We start from the raw sequence: 19,147 nt of genomic DNA, 5'->3' as shown, positions 1-19,147 counted from the left end.
TTCCAAGACTCTTTTGAGACATGAGCGAACTTTTTTTATCGCCAGCGCATTTTCAACTTCTCAATATCCGCGGAAAAAACAACGTGCCACTTAAGATTTTCTTTCAAAATGTGTCCTGAAAAGCGGAAGACTTTGGAAAGACGCCACCGCTCCTGGGCGGGCAAACTGTCAAAAAAGCCTCATTCGATGTGACACACGAGAGAGAGAGCTTGGGCAAAAAAAAATGAGTCGCCAGAAGAAATATAGCAGAGGCTGTGGAGGAAATAACGAAAATCAGGCGCGATTTTGCAGTAAAAGTGGAATCTGCTCAACAGACCGTTTCACTTGCTGAAATATTAGACAGTTTAATGCTACCGTGCGTCGCATATTGGCGCGTGACCTTTAGCATTTCACATCAAAATTTTCATGGCAAATTTTGGGAAGCCCGAATTTTTGACGCGCGGCTCTCAAATGAGGCATTCTCCCGGGAGATGAAACAACAAACATCCGCCTACAACTGGTCTTGTTGGGCAAACAGCCCTTGAAATAATATTGTGCTACAGGGCCTGTCTTTATCGCACAAATTTAAAAAGATAAAATATATTTAAAATAGTATTCAATTTTATTTATTTTATTATTAATAATGAATAGTAAAAAATTTTGTTGCCGTTTCCTTGCAGATAATTATTGAAAAAGCATTTTAATATTTTTTCAATCAAAAATATTTTTAAATTAATTGCAATGTTGTTAGAAATTACGACATTTTAATGGAAGAGTTACTATGTTATAAAATTATTTCTTCATATTCAGTTGATAATGCTTTCTATTGTTATTTATCTTTTAAAAATAATTTAAATCTGTTAAAATTTCTGACTGACCTTCTATTTTTCTTTAAACTGCGCCGGAATTTAACAAAAGTAAAAGCAAAACTTTCCACGCATTTAATTTTTTTAATTAACATTTCTTGGACGTCAGGAAGCCAACTTTATGTACATAAAAAAGCTTTCAAAGTGATAACATTTTTTTACAGCTTTTAAAGAAAAAAACAATGATAATTTCGCAATTATCCGATAAAAAAATAATTACCCCTAAAGTTCTTTTATCATAATAGTCCGAGGTGAATGGACCTTTGTAATACGTTGTTTCCTTCCATTTTCAAACAATAAATGTCAAACTTGTGTATTAAATCACCAAGTCGGTATTCTCTTGAGGAGAATCTTGAGACTTCCCCGTTACTTCAATCTGCAAGAAATTTAGATATTTGCAAAAATATTTTTTCTTTTACTTTTGCAAAGCAAAGCAGGAGCACTTTAACATGTACTTTTTTCATCCATATCTCCTCGATTTCCTTCTCACTCCGTTCCGACGAGAGAGAGCGAGAGTGAAAGGAACCTTTTGTATTCCCTGCAGATTCTTTTTCCGGCAGTTCCGCGAGTTTTACACATTCTCCCGGGGGTTGAAAGAAATTTCGAGCCGGCAATATGTCTCCCAGATGCCTTCTTTGCACTGTTAACGTGCTGCGAAATCTCCATTAACGACGTCGCTCTTTACGACCGAGACACGTCGAATTAAATTTCTAAAGATCCGCCAGAGTGAAATGAACGAGCAATAATAATTACTGGCAGCTAATAAGCGCGACGCTAATCCGCCTCGCGGTAAATTAGCCAGACAGGGAGCAGGTAATTTATGCATCGCCAGTCTGCTGCGGACGAGAACAATGAAAAGCCCGTCGCAAATTGGCTCGACCATTTCTGCCTTATGCGTTGTTTTGCTGCCGCCGATCGCTGCTTAATTTTTGCTGGTGATCAATTTTGCTGCGCAAAGCCGAAACTTGACGTCAATGCATAATTTAATTGTTGAAGGTTCAGCATTTTGCTTTCGGCCAAAATTATTGGGTTTTCTTTGTTTAAAACTCTCTAGTGAACCTGTTAGTATGTAATTTCTTCAAGAAAAATATTTGCTTAATATATTATATTATTTAGCTTCAATTTTTGTTTCGTGAAATTTTCATAACAAAATAAAGTGTTCACAGTGGTAAGCCACCGTTGTTCATAATTAATAGCAAAGCACATTCTTTTAACTGAATTGATATTTATTAAATATTTTTTAATTACTTAAATAATAATAAAAGAAAAATCCATACATTGTAAAAAATTATATTTATCGTTAGTGCAATTTGAAGAATTTACATGAATATTAATTACAAAAACATCTTGAAAGAATCTTTTTTATTGTTTTAATTAAAAGCAAACGGTAGAAATATTTACTTATAAATTATGCTCAAAATTAGCTGCAAGAACAATAGTAATATAAATTATTTCTTTTCTCTTTTGTAAAACCTTTTCAAAATTGTACACCATAACCAACAATAAACATTAACTTTTAAGAGCTCATTCAAAATTTTTGGTGGATTTATTCAGACTCATGGTGAATTATTTATTTTGGTTGTCGAATGCTGCCAATGGTTGTAGTTTAATTTATACGCAAAACCGCGCAAAACAAAGAGAAAACATAAATTGACTGGTTAATGCGATATTTGCTTTTGAGCCTGTTGGACGTATGTGTGCGGGAAAAGTTTAATCGCGGCCTTCATTCCCCACCAGTTCAACAGACGGGAGAACAAAGAATAATATTTCACCCTTTGCAATGCATTTTATATGCATTTTATTATGATAGTTTTACTTAAAATAATAAATAAACTCTAGTTTTATTATTAGGAAGATTTTCCATAGCAAAATCTTCTTTAAAGTGCAGCTCACAAAAATGTTTATAATCAACAAAGAATTTCTTATTTAATTATTTATAAAACACAAAAATTTCCTGATGGATTTCAAAATATTAATATTATAGTCGGTAACTTTGTATTTTTAAGAACGCTTATTTTCATAGAGGAATCAATACAGAATATGTGGAATGGCCTAAAAGCAGCATATTATGTATTATTTTTAACGTTAAAAAAAGCACTGAACTTAACAAGAGAGTTGCGCAAAACAATTAAATGCTAAATTAGGCGTCAAAGCAGATGAAAGGCCGGGGTGTCGGCAGTTCACAGTGAGTGAGAGCGGCTGTTGAATAAATGTAACGCGGCTGTTTCTCGCGCTCCGAAAACCACGAATGCGCGCACGTGGCTCTGTGCATTCAAATGGCCCGACAGCCTTCAAGCCTTTTTGCGCTAATTAGCCAGGGAATTTTGGTCGTGTTTTAGCTCTGGAAATCACTCTGCCACGTACGCGGCATTGCTCCTTAACGACTTAATTTTGCTTCTGCCTTTTACTGCCACAGATGAATAAGACTTGATGCGGGCAAAACCGAGGCGTTCCCTACATACATGATAATAAATTATTGAAAAGATTGGAAATATCCAAATGGAAAATAAAACTAGCACATAACATGCAAATATTATTCCTTAATAATATTTTTATATAACGTGCAAGTTTTCTGATTTTATTTACAATAAGAAATTAGTTAACGATACAATACTTATTAGCGTTTACCAAAAAAACCTATGTTCATATATTTAGGTTGATTTTATTTTGCTAACATGATTTTGCGTTGTTATGAAGTTGAATCATTTTAATTAATTTTATTTGTTGAATAATAAAGAAAACAGTTAGTAAATTAATATAAAAAAAAAAAACAAATTACAAATATTCAGCTCTTTTTATCAATAAGTGTACCCCATATAGTCTCAACAGAACTGTTAGAATTAATTTAATTTCGGTAAAGATCAGCATTAAAAAATATAGCATTAGTGCGGTAAATTTTTAGCAGAAGAATATCAATGTAAAAAATAAATACTGTTCATTTCAATTTTTTTTTTAAATTATGATTTTTTTCCAATTTGGCAAAATAAACTGAATTTAAATTTTATTGCTATAATTTTTATAATAATACGTAATAAATTAAAATACTAAATTTCAATTCGAAATATTTAGCGCAGATTGATAGGAAAGTCCTGGCGCTCGGCCTCATTAATATAAACGGTATCCAAACATTTGCGAAGCTAATTATCCACCGAGTGCAATATTTATTTTCCACTGGACTGGAGCCGTGTCGCCAGCAAAGCCAAACTCACCGTAAAAAGCTCTCTCCCTGTACTGATTAAAGTATCGCCCTGGTTGATTGAGTTTTTGTTTACCGAATTAGTCCCTCGGCAGTCTCGTTAAAATTTCAGCTTGGCCAAATTGATTAAAGCCGATTATTTCACAGCCCTGCCGTCCGAGTCGCCGCACATCAGCAACATGCACAGCTCGTACGCGCCAGGCGAATGGGTCCTGGCCACGTGCACCGCCGCAAAGTCACTGCCCGCCGCTGAACTCCAGTGGATGCTCAATGGACAGCCAGTAAGATATACAAAAAAAATAAATAAAAAAAAAAATCGATTCATTTGCTAAAATGCATATCGTTTATTTATTTTAATTTTCTATATATTATTATTTTTCTTATTTTTTATTCAAATTTTGGAAATAAAATAAAGTACGACTTTCTACGCTTTTAATTTTTCTAATTAAAATTTTGTGGACGTCAGCGAGCCAACGCTGCGTAAAAAAGCTCTTAAATTGATAACATTGTTGACGTTTTCTTTTTCTTTCCTTAAAGATAATTTTGTAATTTTCTGATAAAAAAAAAAAAAATAATTAGCACTTGGGCTCTTTTTCCAAGGTAACAAGTCAAAGTTTTTGAAACGCGTCGTTTCCGTTTCATAAACTTTTAAAATGAAGCGTGTGAAAGAATTTTGAATGAAATGAAATAAATACAATCAGTTATAATGATAATTTATTTGATAATAGGCCAATTTAAGAATTTAATCAATTTAATAAATTAAATATAGCCTAATTTTGCACAGGTCGACTCTCTGTGGGTGACCACCTCTGTGCTTCGTGCCAACGGTCATTCCGGTGACGACGACGAGGACATCCTCATGGACAGCAGCTACTACGGCCTGGACGACCGGAGAAACCCCGTCGCTCATCTTTTGCCCCGCGAAGATGAGCCGCACTTGGAAGCGACCAAGAGCATAATCAGATTCCAGGTGTTTTCATCCAAAATTAGCATTTTACATCATTTTATAATAAATCAATTTCAGGCTCGTCCCGAGTATTTTACTGGGCCCAAAAGGGAATTTTCATTGAGGTGCATGGCTTCCATTCATGAGCATGTTTGGCGTGCCGAGCGAAGACCCACTTTGGCTGGTCTGGGTGGCAATCAGCGACTTGCAAGGCACGAAGAGCCTCACAATGCTGCTTCAGGTGAAATTTAGTAAAATTTGTTTTTATTTTTGCTTTGGTTTTTTTTCCTTTTCTTAAAATGCATACAAAAAAGAGCAATAAATTATGATCTTAAAAACAAAGCATTGTGGATAATTGTAATTGTATAAAAATAAACAGCAAAAAATTTAAAAATAAAAAAAGTTTATATTGAGTATTAATAATTTTCAATTTTTTTCACTAATGTAATTTAATGCTTTGCATAATATATAATTAAATTTTGTATATAACGAAAATTAGATACAAGACTTGCTCTTTGTGGATTTAAAAATGAAAAAATCTTATTTCTTTGAAATAAATTTGTATTAAAGACAACTCAAAACAAAATCTCTGAAAAATTTATCTTTTAAATTCACAGGTCGTGCCGCGTCTCCTATGCTTCTATTGCTGCTTCTGCGAATAATTTTGGACTGCACCCGTGCCTCGTGATTCGCTAACGTCGGCCCTTTGCTGTGAATGTGAGCCCTCTCATTGAACGAACTGGTTAAAAAAAGAGTTGTGCGGACCTGAAGCGATTTGATGAAAGTGGTGATCAAGGGCCACGGATATAGCGCAAGTACACAGTGGTGCTGATGAAAGAGGAAGTGTTGTGCATTAAATTTGTTACGAATATATATCAAAAGTGGTGAAAATGAGGGACAATGAATTAAATTAATGTTTTATATTTCTTCCCCCCCTTTCATTGTTTTTTCGCGTTCAAGTGTCAAATTACACAAAGCAGCAATTTTTAAGAAAGAAATGTGTTGTCGCTGTCGCTTTTCTCTAAAAAGTATAATATAAATGTCACTCAAACCCGTTCTGTATGTCAAATTTAAAACACTTTTCACCCTGCTGCTAAAACACAAAACATGCCCCAAAATTGTTGATCAATCGAGGATAAGTATTTAATTTTTCTTCCTTATCTTTTAACATTGTACAAGTATGCGTTCTTGCGTTCCTGGTTGAAAGTTTTATTCTAAATATAATCTCATGCCATACTTTATTTCTTAAGCAGAATGTTATTTCTTCAATTCTTAATGCATCCTAACGTCGCAAAAACATATGTGGAGTTAAAACAAATAACTGAAAATGATAATTGATGAAATTGATAACAAATTACGATTTAAAAAAGGAAAGAATCATTCGGCCAACCATCATTTGATATAACTGTGTCCCATTGCACTAAAATGTTTAAATGAACCCATGCTTGTTTATAATTTGCTGTTAATTAAAAGCAGATCAAATATACTGATGTGCATAAATAAATATCTTACTGTAGCAAACATCTAAACTACGACTTTTTATTGCTGATGGAATACCAAATTCGGGAATAAAACACCAAGTATAACAATTTATTTATCACATAGTGTCTTTGTGGATAAAATAATTAAACTATATAACTTTTAAAATTTAATTTCCATTCTAACTAAAATTTTAATTCTTTTACATCCTTCAAGAGAATTACTACAAACCGCTACAAACAATAAGAATAAAATAATTCACTGGCTTACCTATGAAAATGTGGATAAATTTTATAAGTTCTTGAAGTTTTTTGTTTTGTATTTATAAACCGCGCTTTGAAATTTACCATAGCTTTTATGAAAGTAAAATTTTCTAGTGTTGTTTAATTAAAATTTCTTAGACGTCACAAGCCTAATCTGCGTAAAAAGTATTTTCTTATAGCGATTACTATGCTCGCAGATTTTAATAAATAATTTCCCAAAGAAAAAATAGACCTTACGGCTTTTATGATAACATTGCGCAGGTCTTATTATAGTAAACTTTTAATATCATAAATATGTAGGAAAATTTTAATGAGGTAGACTAAATAAATTCAATGCAATCAAAAATTATGAACATATATTTTATTAACTTATGGTCAGTAAAATTCAATTATTTATTTATTTATTCTTCATCAAAAGAATTTAATTTAATAAAAAAAAATTCAATACATACTAGACTTACTTTGCACAACATAATTATATGGATTACACGCATGCCAAGTTTAATTTTACTAAAAAACTGACTCAACACATATTTTTTCATTATTAGAATAAATTTTGTGAAATTTGAGTTCTTGTTATTCATGTAAGTATAAACAAAAACGAAAATTGTTTTATATAACATTTTTTTATTTTTGTTAATTATTTAAATTCAGCGTCAATGAATCCAATTCTTCAGACTGGAGCTTCAGAGAATACCATAATTATATTGTTTGATTATTTTACAAATAATATACAAAATGTACCATAAATTAAATTAAATATTCATGCCGAATATCAGTTAAAATAATTATTTTCCAAACGCAAACTTAAACGATTGAGTGAAACCATGAATTTTGCTGTTGATAACGCAGCCCAAATAATACTGAACAATAAATTTAATATCTTTTACTGAAGAAAACTATGGATCCTAGTTTTAAATATCTGAATGCATACTTAATTATACAGAAACCTTTGCCACATCCAAATTTTTGTTATGACGTTTTTATTTTTGCATTTTAAATTTTTTAATATTGATTTGATAATGATCAACAATTTTAAGAAGAAAAAAATGAGAGCGTATTTAAGTTATAAATTACTTTTAAATAAGAAGTAGCATTAAATTCCTGAACAAGATTCGATTTGATGGTCTAGACGGTTTTGTTTTTACTTTTTCCATTGTAATATCAAATAAATATGTAGTAAAATAATAATTTAATCAGACAACTCGGGGAAAAAGATCTTAAGCAATAAAACACAAAAATATCAATTTTGCCAATTATAGAATGTTATATTTTTTCGAATTTGAAACAAACCAGCACAAAAAAACAATAAAAGCTCAAAACACAAAGAGCGTTTCCAAAATTTACTAATTTTTCTAATTTATTCCCAAACCAGCTGTCAGGGCGTCACTGAAATGTGATACATCAAAGAACTGGGACTCCGAATCACTGGAGAATGTCACGTTATTTACTGAAGGAGACAGAAACAAACCAGCGACAAGTCCATCCACACCAAGCACAGGCACATTTGCGTAGGCTAATGATTGAAAATCAATCATTGGCTAAAAGGAGGGAAACATATGTTTAAATTGTATTCATTGCAACCTAACGGATTGTATAATAAATGAATATTTTCTTTTTCAAAATTAAAAATGAACTTACGGTCCAGGCTCCGGCGGTATTATCCTGATTGATGCAAATTCCAGAAGCTTCATCGAATGTAACACCCGGGCTGCTGACGGCCAGAGCAGCAGTGCATGAACTCTTTGAATAAGATACCACTGATATTGACTTCAAGACCTAATTTTTTCATTTGAATATTAAATAATGATATTCAACTTGATAATTTCTCACGTCTCCTTGGTAATACAGCAATTCAGAATTCGAGTTGTTGGTAGCGAAATCGAAGAATCCATTCGGTGCCATTGGCATAACGTTACTAAATCTCGTGCACACTTTGAAGACAATGAATGGTATATAATCATAATATAAATTTCCAATGGTGTGCACTCTTGGGTTGCCGTTGGAGAAGCTAGTAATTGTAACAGGTGGTGCTTGACGAGATTGTATTTGTTTTTTTAAGGTTGAAAAGTCCGGCAAATCAGGGAACACGTCGTTAAAATTGAAACCTGTTGCTGGAATATTTTCTGAGGAACGGCCACCGGCAAACCTGTAATTTTATTGCATCGCAATTTTATCCCTATCAAATTCACCTTTGATAATTTTCAACCTACAAATTTTTTTATGTAATATTCAAATTTTTATATCATTCACTTACAGTAAGATGAAAAATGAAAGGACGCAGTACTTTGGACTTATTGCAATCACGGGTGAAGTAAGGGGTGAACCATCGAATTCAATTTTCGCCTGATAATTACATACGATTACACGAGTAAAAATACTGCGGCAAGGCAATAGTGCTGATTTAACTAAACTGTAACTATAACTTACAAGAAACGAATATGTCGAGGTGTCTGCATTTGCCGGTGTACCCCAGGCAGGTACACCTTTATTAAAAAATAAAATTGAAGAAGTGTGCAACGCGTAAATAACATTCACTCACGTTCAACAAAACAGAACAGCAAAATACCGGCGCATACCACGAAGAACATAGGAGCGCGCATTGTTCTACAGTTGTAATTGTGTATTACAAGTGGCGCATTAAAATTTGTGACCATTTTTATACCATTCCTCCTACTACCTTTGAATACTTAAAATAGGTTTCACTCCTAGCAGGCGTGGGAAACTTTAAGGGGGAGGAAGTGATAGTGGATTTTATATGTTGGAAACCAACGGCCAGGTAGGTCTTGATATCTCTTAAAAGCCTTTTTAGTGCAAGCTAGTAGAAAACGGGCAAATTTTCAAAGTTCATCAATTAATTTTCAAAAAATTGATATACAACTAAATAAAATCTAACAACAGACGCAGGCTTTAATAAAGCGACGGTGCTTTATTATTGAATTTTCAGCAGAAAAGCATAAATTTACTTCCGAGGGCCTTGTCATAGAATATAAAATAGCTCATACATTCAGGATAAGATGATGGTATGAATTTTGTTTTAAATTTATGAATATTTTCAAAAATAATTATTTTAAAAATTACATAAGAGTTTAATATTAAAAAATAATTGAAAAGTATTTAATTTCCTAATATTTACCTTCTTCAGTTGCCAAAATCATCTCTCGTTAGCTGAGCACAGCTGAGCATGAGAGAACCATAAAATTAACAGCTATTTAAACGCATTGAAAAATCCTTTACACCAGTCAATATTGTTGTCAAAATTTGCTTGAAATCATTTTTAAATCTAAAAAATTTATATGAGAATTTTATGCCTTTTTTATTATAAGCTTATAATTCAATGAAGCTTTAAAGACTTGGAAAAATGCATCCATATTATGCAAAATAAAAACTTCATATTTTTTCCTCCAGGAAACTGCACACTTCATTTTCTTGAGTAGCCTAGAAAAATTGCACAATATCCTTTTTACGCTGCTGCAACCTGTAAGAATGCATTTGCTATCTTTAGAATTCAAAATTCAGTATATTTTTCGATGAGTTAAACACACCAAAATTTTATATTTAATATAAAATATTTTCAATTAAATTTAATTCATCCATTTAGTTTAAAAAAGAGTTTCATTAAAAATTTGTCTACGTTTCATTAAATCGTATATTTCAAAACACGCATTTATAAAACGAGTTCTTTACTTTCGACTCGTCACCTTGGAAATTTCCATTATGATAAAAAGAAACTCGAGAACTAGGTATTTTAATCAGAAAATTGCCCACATGCTTTTCTCTAAAAGCCCAGAAATTTTTTTATCACTTAAAATGCTTTTTACTCTGCGTTTAAACTTGACAAGTTGACGTCTAGAAAAAAAACAATGCTATCTTTTAAATTCATAATTGAGGAAAAATATTAAGTTCTACTGCTGTTTTATTTAAATGCCGTTAAAATATCAAAATACGGAAAAATAAAAGTGGATGGTGCACCACCATTAAAAGGCACGTGCGCTGACCCTAAATAATATAAAATAAATTTTTAAGTTCAGTTTCCCAATGGGTTTTGTAAGTTGTTAATTTTTTTAGAAAAACTAAAAATTTGCTGCTCTAAATGTTAAAGTCTGTATTTTACAATTTATTGAGAGAGAAATCTCCCACTGTTTTACTCCAATAATTTTTGAAAATTTGCTATTTATTCATTCCATTTTTCATTAGACCAATCTGGGTACAACTTTTGGTAAATGTGCATTCCTATTCATGTCAATATTAATTTTAATATAGGAGGTGAAAAAATATATATCTTCTTTTTTCGTCCAGTCTTAAAAGTTTATGGAGTGCAGTCTCTTTTCGCAGAACTCAAGGTGTTTTTGGGCATCAGAGTGCAAACTTTTATTTTTGCAAATTAAATAGTGAAACCCGGTAATTGCATGTATGTTTTCGAAAAGGGGTTGCATGCAACAGCTATTTATCATGGCTGAGAGGTTTCTATGAAAATAAAATAAAAAAATTCTCGTTTGAAGCTTTATTCTTAATATCTTAGTATGAATTAAAAACTCTTCATACGCTGGAGTGGGAGGCAAGTTATATTTTTGCATGGTAGTTGCAACTATAGAGATATATTAAAGTGTTTCTGCAATATTCCCCGTTCCCAGTGCTTATTCGATTTTATAATAAGCTGTCTTACTAATTTTTCCAAATTAAAAATGTCACAAATATAAATAGATAGGCCAAATGGCCTAAATGCCATATGATGTTATCGGAGCAAAATTTAAAGCAAAAAGTCGTTGAGCACAGTCAACAGATATTATTTATTAAGTCTTTGGAGTCATAAATCACTGCTACAGTCTTTTTACACCTTTCACTAATGTGTTTCGAGAAAGAATTTACTGAGGGCTGAAAAACAACACCTAAGTATGAGTGAGCGCCTCTGCCCTTGCAATTTTTATTTAATTTTATTAATAATTGTGGTTTAGTTAAAAATAAGTTAAAAGTGGATTTTTATATATTGTTTCTTTTTTATTATGAAAATTATGAGAATACGATACTTTCAAGTTCTATTGGTTCACGTTTCATTTTGAATAATAGTGAAAGGATGAAATCCCTTTAAAATATTTTAATGCAGTTTTAATTTAAAAACGCATAAAAAAATCAAAATGCTGTCAACGTCAGCAAACACATTAAGGTTATTCAACCTTGCTGGAAACTTGGCCTCTTCTTATCAAAAAGCACTTGACATATGCAACGCGTAATTAAAAAAAAACTTTCCCCCAGTTTTCCAGTAATTAAAATAAAACACAAAGCGACGAAAAATAATGTGCCTGTGCGCGTCACGATTACTTATCATGGAAGCAAAAACATCAAGGCCATTTTGTAATGGGTACTTGAAGAGACTTTTAAAAAATTAAAAATGAGCTTTTTTTCCAACAAATCAAAAACCTTTCCAAATAGTATTATATTTTATCTTTGTTGAACACGACAGTGTCCAATAAAATTCTTATGATGAGATGAAATTGTGATTTTTGAAATATCAGATTTGTAATGCAATATGCAATTATAATCATAATATTTATTTTGTCTATGTAGCAAATGGTTATGATATGATTCACGCTTACTAATCATGTAAAGCACAGGGGTGTGGTAGCGGGCTGAATTCTCAATCCTTTCAAAGTTTCGGTCTAGAGAATTGTGGTTGCTGGTTGTAAAACTTCTTATGCAGTAATAAATTCCATTTACTGTTGTGAAATTAGTCACTTTGTACAAAATTAGTATTTTATGATGATTTTCTTTCTGATGCCATGAAAAATTTAGTGAAGTCGTTGCTCGTTTTAATATTTAAGAAATTTCGCGCACCACACAGGTAGCTAATTCTCCATATAAAATACATTTGGAAGCATTTAACTGAAAATAATTATTTATTTTATTATAATTAATTAGTAACTAGACTAATTGCCTTGATATTTGAGACAAGCCGGTGTAATAAGTTAAGATAATTCCTGGAGTGAGATATTAAAAATGTTAATTAAGGGCGAAAAATTCCCAAAATGAACACCCTTTAAAACCACACCAATATGTCTGTATAATTATGTCTTTGAGCAGTTCTTAGGATTTTGATTTCCAAAAACAAATTATTCCGTCGTCGTTGACAGTTACAATTTGTATCCGGAAATTTTATTCCTTTTTCTCTGTCTCTAGAGATTTAAAAAAAAAATATGTATAATTATATTGTAATAATAATCTCGCAAATTCATTTTGCATTCAATGTTATTTAAGAATAGATCGTCCATTTATGAAGCATAATATACATTATTTTATATGAGTTTTCAAATTTCAAATAATTTTTGACGTGTTTCTTGGAGAAAACTTTTACATCTAAATCAACTTCTAATCTAAATCAAACGACTAAAAGTGTGCATAAAATAAAATTATAAAATCATGAAGTTTTGACTTACAAAGCGAAAAATTGTCCTCAAAGTTGTCTTCAGCAGTTAAATATATAAAAGGTCCTTTTTTTCATTTTGTATGTATTTGTGGAATTTTCTTTCGGCCAATAATAATTCTGTGATTTATATGTATACTTAGTAAAAATTGACTGCTAAGTCCCAACAAAAACTGCAAAATTATATTTTTGTTCTTCGTTATAATTACCAAAAAATATCATTTATTCTACAAATTTTATGTTTGAAAAAACAAATGCTTTATTTAATTTTATCCTTTTTATGACCAGTAGTGGGTGTTGAGCTTCTTGATTTTTTTGTGATTTGTGAAGATCGCATGGCTGTTTGGATATAAATTAGGCGTAGAAAAAAGCGTAAGCGTGTTTATAAGTTACACAACATTATAAAATTGTGATTTCAATATATTTTTTTTTTAAATGCGAAGTAATAAATAAATAATAATAAAGTATAGATACAAAACATTGCCAGAGATTGAGAGCATAGACTATATAAAATATTTATATTTCTGCATTAAAAAGGCATTTCTCTGATTTCAATTTATTTTAAGATTTCCTGAACGCGAATTTTATTAACAAGTACAAGTGCATCAGCGGAGATAAAAGTCATTTAATGTTATTAGAAATAATGCGACTAGCCAAAATATTTCATTTAACGTCAACAATGATGATTAGGCTATATTTTAAAAGAAAACATCAATTGTGCCAATCAAAATTATTATTTATTTTGTTCTCATGCTGTGACTTTTTCAACACAATTTATTAAAATCTCAGCTCTTCGCCTTATTCATTTTATTTAAAAGTGCCTCCAGTCAACGCTGGACTGAAGTATCCGACGTCATAAAATATGTTCTCAGCATCATTGAGGTAAGTCACATTATTGTACCATAATTCAGATGCTACGCCGGCGATGAGTCCATCCACACCAAGTACTGGTAAATTAGTGTAGGTCGTATTCGGAAGATTAAAAAACGGCTAAAAATAAAGAAAAATTAACTATCAAAATATTTTTCCAAAAATGGGCACATTTAAGTTTCAACAATTGACTAATTAAAAACAATTCTTCTTCAATATAAATAAAAGCGAGTTGAAAGCAAAAATATATGCACATACATCTAAAGCTCCTGGGGTGGTGTCATAATCATTGCAAATAGCAGCGTCTTCATCAAAAGTGAACCCTGGCAAGCTAACGCCAAGCGCGGCGGTGCAAGTTGCCTTTGAATAGGAAACCACTGACACCGATTTCAAGACCTTTTGATATGTATGTCAACCATTGAGTTAAAAAAGTTATTACGAGTTTTCTCACGTCTCCTTGGTAAAAGAGATATTCCGAGTTGGTGTTATTGGTCGAAAAATCAAAGAATCCACTTTGCGTCATATCCATTGAATTATAGAATGACCGGCATACTTTGAAGATAACAAATGGTGCCGCAGGAATAAATATTCTTCCAATGGTGTGTAGTCTCGGAATGCCATTGGGGAAGCTTTTAATTATGACAGGATACTGATTGGAACCACCAGCACGAGATGCATCTCTCGAATTTTGAATGCTTAAAATGTCTGGAAGATCAGGAAAAATCGAGTGTATGTTCTGGCCGGTTACTGAAGAGGACTGTGATGTCGTTTGTCCACTGCAATATTATTTAAGTTCAAGTAATATAATCATAATAATTAATAACCAATTGTTTTTCATACCCCGCAATCAAAATCGTTGTGAAGCAATACCTTTCGCTTAACATAACCACGGGCGTAGTGAAGGGAAAAATGGTGTATTCAAATTTCGCCTAATTAAATATTAAATTAAAAACTTTATAAGCCCAGTAAATGGTTACATAAATATGTATAAAAAAAAAACGCTTTTGGAATTTAAAACCAAAGAAACCACGACTCTTTGTCTCAAATATCTGGCGTCTCGGAATGTAACCCCCATGTAAAGGAGATTACATAGTCTAGTTTACTAATTAATTAATAACACTTACGACAAAATTGTATTTTGTGGTATCTGCATTGCGCACTGGACCCCATGCAGGAACAGCTTCTAAAAAATTTAAAAAAAAAACATAAATAAAGATGTCCAAACACTTTGAAATATTTACTCACGTTCAACAGAACAGAGCAGCAAAATGCTTGCCAACACTAGGAAGGACATGGGAGCGTACATTGTTCCAGTAATATTCCTGAGGACAAGTAATGTTGTTGAAAATTTGGGCCTGCTTTTATACCATGTCAATGGAGGTCGTCTTACATGAAACGGAAGTGCGATAAAGAAGCCCCAATTTTACAACCTCATAATTATGAATTTTATACTTCCCTTCCCTTTTAAAATGCGACGTGATGGTGAAATATTTTTGTTATTTCTAGGGACACTACTATTCAAGTTTAAAATTTTACATTGATCATTTTTAAATTTCTGCATCTTCCTTAGCGTATGAGACAAACTTTCCTGTAGTAACAAACTGAATACACGAAATAAATATAATAACAATCGTTTTCATTATTTTTCCTAAAAATATAAATCAAATTAAAAAACATTTTGATATAAAAAGTTGCGCTCAGCTCACAAAATTTTAGATTATTAATTTTGTTTGTTCTACTGAGGTCAATACAAAAAAAAATATTAAATGGAAATAAATTAGCACAAAGGGTACCAAGTATCACAACTGGTCCAGTAAAACGCCCGACATTGATAAATTTTGTATTGAAAACATCCATTTCAAAATTAAAACCATAATTAACTGTCAAATTTGTAGCAATTTTATACTAACTGATTACGAAAAAATTATGTTTTTCAGCAAAATTAAAATTGGAATGTCAAAATTTCAATTGTTAAAAGAATAAAGTGAAATTTAATGCAGGAATATTTAGCCTTTAATAGGCAATAAAAACAATGATATTTGTAATATTGAATGTATGGATGATGTTTTTGAGCACGGAATGCCCAGTGATACATTTATAAACATGATTTGAATAAAAAAAAAAATTGATAATTATGTTGCCACACATAATTTGAAGCCCCTAGTTAAAAAAATAATAATCATCAACAAGCCGAATGCTCAAGATATATCGTACTTAAAATAATAATAAAAAAAAATATCAAAGTAGGAATTAAGCACAATGAATTGTAATTCACTCTAAAAACAACCTGTCCGCAATAAGCACAATGAGCGCATGCACTAGTAGACTGATGCGATCTTGCCAAAATTTTGGTCACTTTTCTATAACCTTACAGTCTGAATATAATTTTACTATATGTGTTTTCCCTTGTGATAATAATTGAATCATGCTTGTTAATTTCTTGCATATAAAATTAAACCATAATCCATAATATTTTAGCATTTAATCACAGAAACAAATTTTGGAATTATCACCATAACCAAAGAAGGCAGAATGAAAGCTGACGGAAGCTCATAATTAAAGCTCTCACATTTAACTTGGTCCCTTTTAGTTCTCACCTCGTTGAAAAGTTGTCGCTGCTTTCCCGGTGGGGGTATCGACCTCACAGCAGCGAAGTGCATGGTGGTGCTCTCTCTCGATCAAATAAAGCGTCGAGCTGTTTCCCTCAACCTTGACGCTACATTCATGGCCATTATTTTAACTTATTATTCATACTCTCTTTGATCACCGTAAACATTTTCAATAATGTTTAATATCTATACCAAATTAGACAGTGATTGGTAAAAAGCAAAATCACATATTTATCATATATAATTTTTTTTCGCCACAGTGTCTAGAGGATCACAATAAAAATAATCGCTGCACCACTAAAAAAAAAAAAATGCTGCTCGGAAAGTCAAAATCGCGATGAAATTTTCACCTCAGTAAGCTTTTGTTGACTAACAATAATTATTAAAGATCAAGAGAAAAATCAAAGCAATAATTTAGCTCTGGCAATATCATTAATGACGATTTGTTTCCCTGTTTTATGGAACTGCACTATTACATGTGAATTTCTTTAGCCAAGCCCGGTGGCTCAGTGGTTAGAATGCTTGCATTCTAATCAGTGGGTTTGCTCGGCCGTCATGGGATCAATGCTCAGCCTGAGGCTCTTTGTGGAAACAAATTGTCTCTGGTATGCGAATCATTGATAACATTTCGGCTGACACGTCGGGAATTTGGGAGGTATGGCGCAAGCTGTACCGACTCGCACTCGGAGGTTTGCCATGTTTCCTCCGAGCCACAAGCTGGAAGAACTCAGCTTGTGTGGCGAATGCCTGCGTTTCATTCTAAGTCCTTCGTGGCAAGGCCAGGGTCAGGGGGCAGGTCTGGGGGGGTGGTAAGGGCTTCCTATGCAGAGTGCCTACTCTTCATAAAAAGCTCCCGCCAAGGAGTGAAGGGTAGGGGGAGTAACCAAACAACTCCTGCACCGTGGCATAGACCAACCCCAAAGTTGAAAAACTAAGTGGGTGCCAATAAAAAACAAAAAAAAAAAAATTTCTTTAGCATTATTTATTTTTCCAGTAATGAGATTTGTTCCAATAATTTTACAATGAAAGCTAATTGAAAGAAGAAAAATTTTGGGAGGGAACCATGAACCATTGAATTTTGTATGAGAAAACAGCACCTCCTTTTGGCAAAGATATACTTAAATTCCCAAGTTAAAAAATACCCCATCCAACGTAGTGAGACTGGAAAACTATACAATCGAATTGGTGCTTTCATTTATAACTTTTAGGTAAATTATTATTTTAATGATAAAAAAAAAACTTTTTTCCGTATAAAACACAATTTTTACATGATTTTTACTTTAAATTACAACAACATGTTGCATAATTTGCCACCTCATTTTTTGGTCTGAAAAAAAACTAACACTTATATTTTCAATTGAAATAGATGGAATTTAGAAGAGAATAATTTAGTTATTATAGAAGCATATCGTGCAAACATGAAAAATACAAATGTAATTTCAGCATCAGTCCTTAAACGCTTTTATTGAGTCGCCGATATTAATCATAAAATATTTGTCAGAAATCAGTCTTCGGCATTCATCAGTAATTTTTTTATTAGAAATTCATTGCCTAGAAATCATGATTTTCATTGGTCAGTAATTCTAAATTAAGAAAAAATATAATCATAAATTAATTATTTTTATTTTCTTATTTTAAAGGTCGGGTAAAACGGTAAACTTAAAATTTTAAAGTTATGTATTAGCCAATGTTGATTATTTTATTTTATGTTATTTTATTACTTTTCATGACAAAAATCAAACATTGGCCTGTCGTTTATTAGGCATTAGGTGTATAAATGAAACTAGGAAGAATTGGCAGCGTATTGATAAGCAGAGTTTTTATTTTCCTAGACCCGGCAATTTTTCCATCCTTACTGAGCAAGATATGCTCAAATGTTTGCAGGAAATTTTCAAGTTTTACTAGCATTGCTTATAACTATATCAAAAGAAAATAAAAAATAATCATTTTGTCGTAGATTTCTAAGCTAAAGTTTTCTACTGATCATATGTTGTTCTGATTAATAATTTTCCGACAAATGACAAAAATTATTTCTAATCTTCATTCTTTTTGTTTAATAAATAAGGGGGTTCCACTTTTAGTTGCAAAGGGTCTTTCTTCATTGATTGTATCGGACTTGGAAAATACTGCCCAAGTACATCATACATACATTAAAAAATTGTCAATTTAAGTTATCACTTTTACTTCACTTGCAACAATTTTAGAACACAAAGAAATATATTATTTTTAATAATACTATACTTGCTTTACAAAAAACTTGTTATAAAAGATTAGCCACATAATGTTTATTTTATGATCATATATATTATGTACTCTGCTATTTGTGATAATGATTATCGTTTCTTGACGAAAAGTGTGTTCACAACAACAAAAAATCATATATGAAAGTTGTCTGGGCGGTATCATTTTCAGGTACATTATAGTAAATTTGCGATACAACAGAGCAGAGGCGCGTCTTGCGCAAAGGCACTCGGTGGAACGCGAGCGATCGCCGGCAGACCATGTGGAGGCAGTGCGGGTT

The 19,147-nt window shown here is 31.9% G+C and overlaps 2 protein-coding genes across 2 annotated transcripts in view; one reads left to right on the top strand and one right to left on the bottom strand.

The window, feature by feature from the left end:
* LOC132202444 (uncharacterized) overlaps positions 1-6,499 on the top strand; it is a 50,389-nt gene extending 43,890 nt beyond the window's left edge. Inside the window, exons 5-8 of the mRNA XM_059629368.1 lie at positions 4,189-4,322; positions 4,826-5,011; positions 5,066-5,228; positions 5,605-6,499. Coding sequence (XP_059485351.1) covers positions 4,189-4,322; positions 4,826-5,011; positions 5,066-5,228; positions 5,605-5,675 — 554 coding nt within the window. The 3' untranslated portion in view covers positions 5,676-6,499. The remainder of the gene's footprint in view (positions 1-4,188; positions 4,323-4,825; positions 5,012-5,065; positions 5,229-5,604) is intronic.
* A 7,455-nt stretch (positions 6,500-13,954) lies between these two features.
* On the bottom strand, positions 13,955-15,323 carry LOC132202628 (uncharacterized). The gene is made up of 6 exons (XM_059629642.1): positions 15,263-15,323; positions 15,142-15,200; positions 14,858-14,946; positions 14,469-14,793; positions 14,276-14,413; positions 13,955-14,137 (listed from the first exon to the last, which is right to left on the bottom strand). Exons 1-6 carry the CDS (start codon positions 15,321-15,323, stop codon positions 13,955-13,957), a joined length of 855 nt encoding a protein of 284 aa, XP_059485625.1.
* Positions 15,324-19,147: the final 3,824 nt, after the last annotated feature.

Source organism: Neocloeon triangulifer, unplaced genomic scaffold (assembly GCF_031216515.1).
Source record: "Neocloeon triangulifer isolate White Clay Creek 2 clone unplaced genomic scaffold, ASM3121651v1 ptg000015l, whole genome shotgun sequence".
In the NCBI taxonomy this organism is placed as follows: Eukaryota; Metazoa; Arthropoda; class Insecta; order Ephemeroptera; family Baetidae; genus Neocloeon; species Neocloeon triangulifer.
Note: the sequence above shows the minus strand (reverse complement) of the source record. Positions and strands in the feature narration are given on the sequence as shown.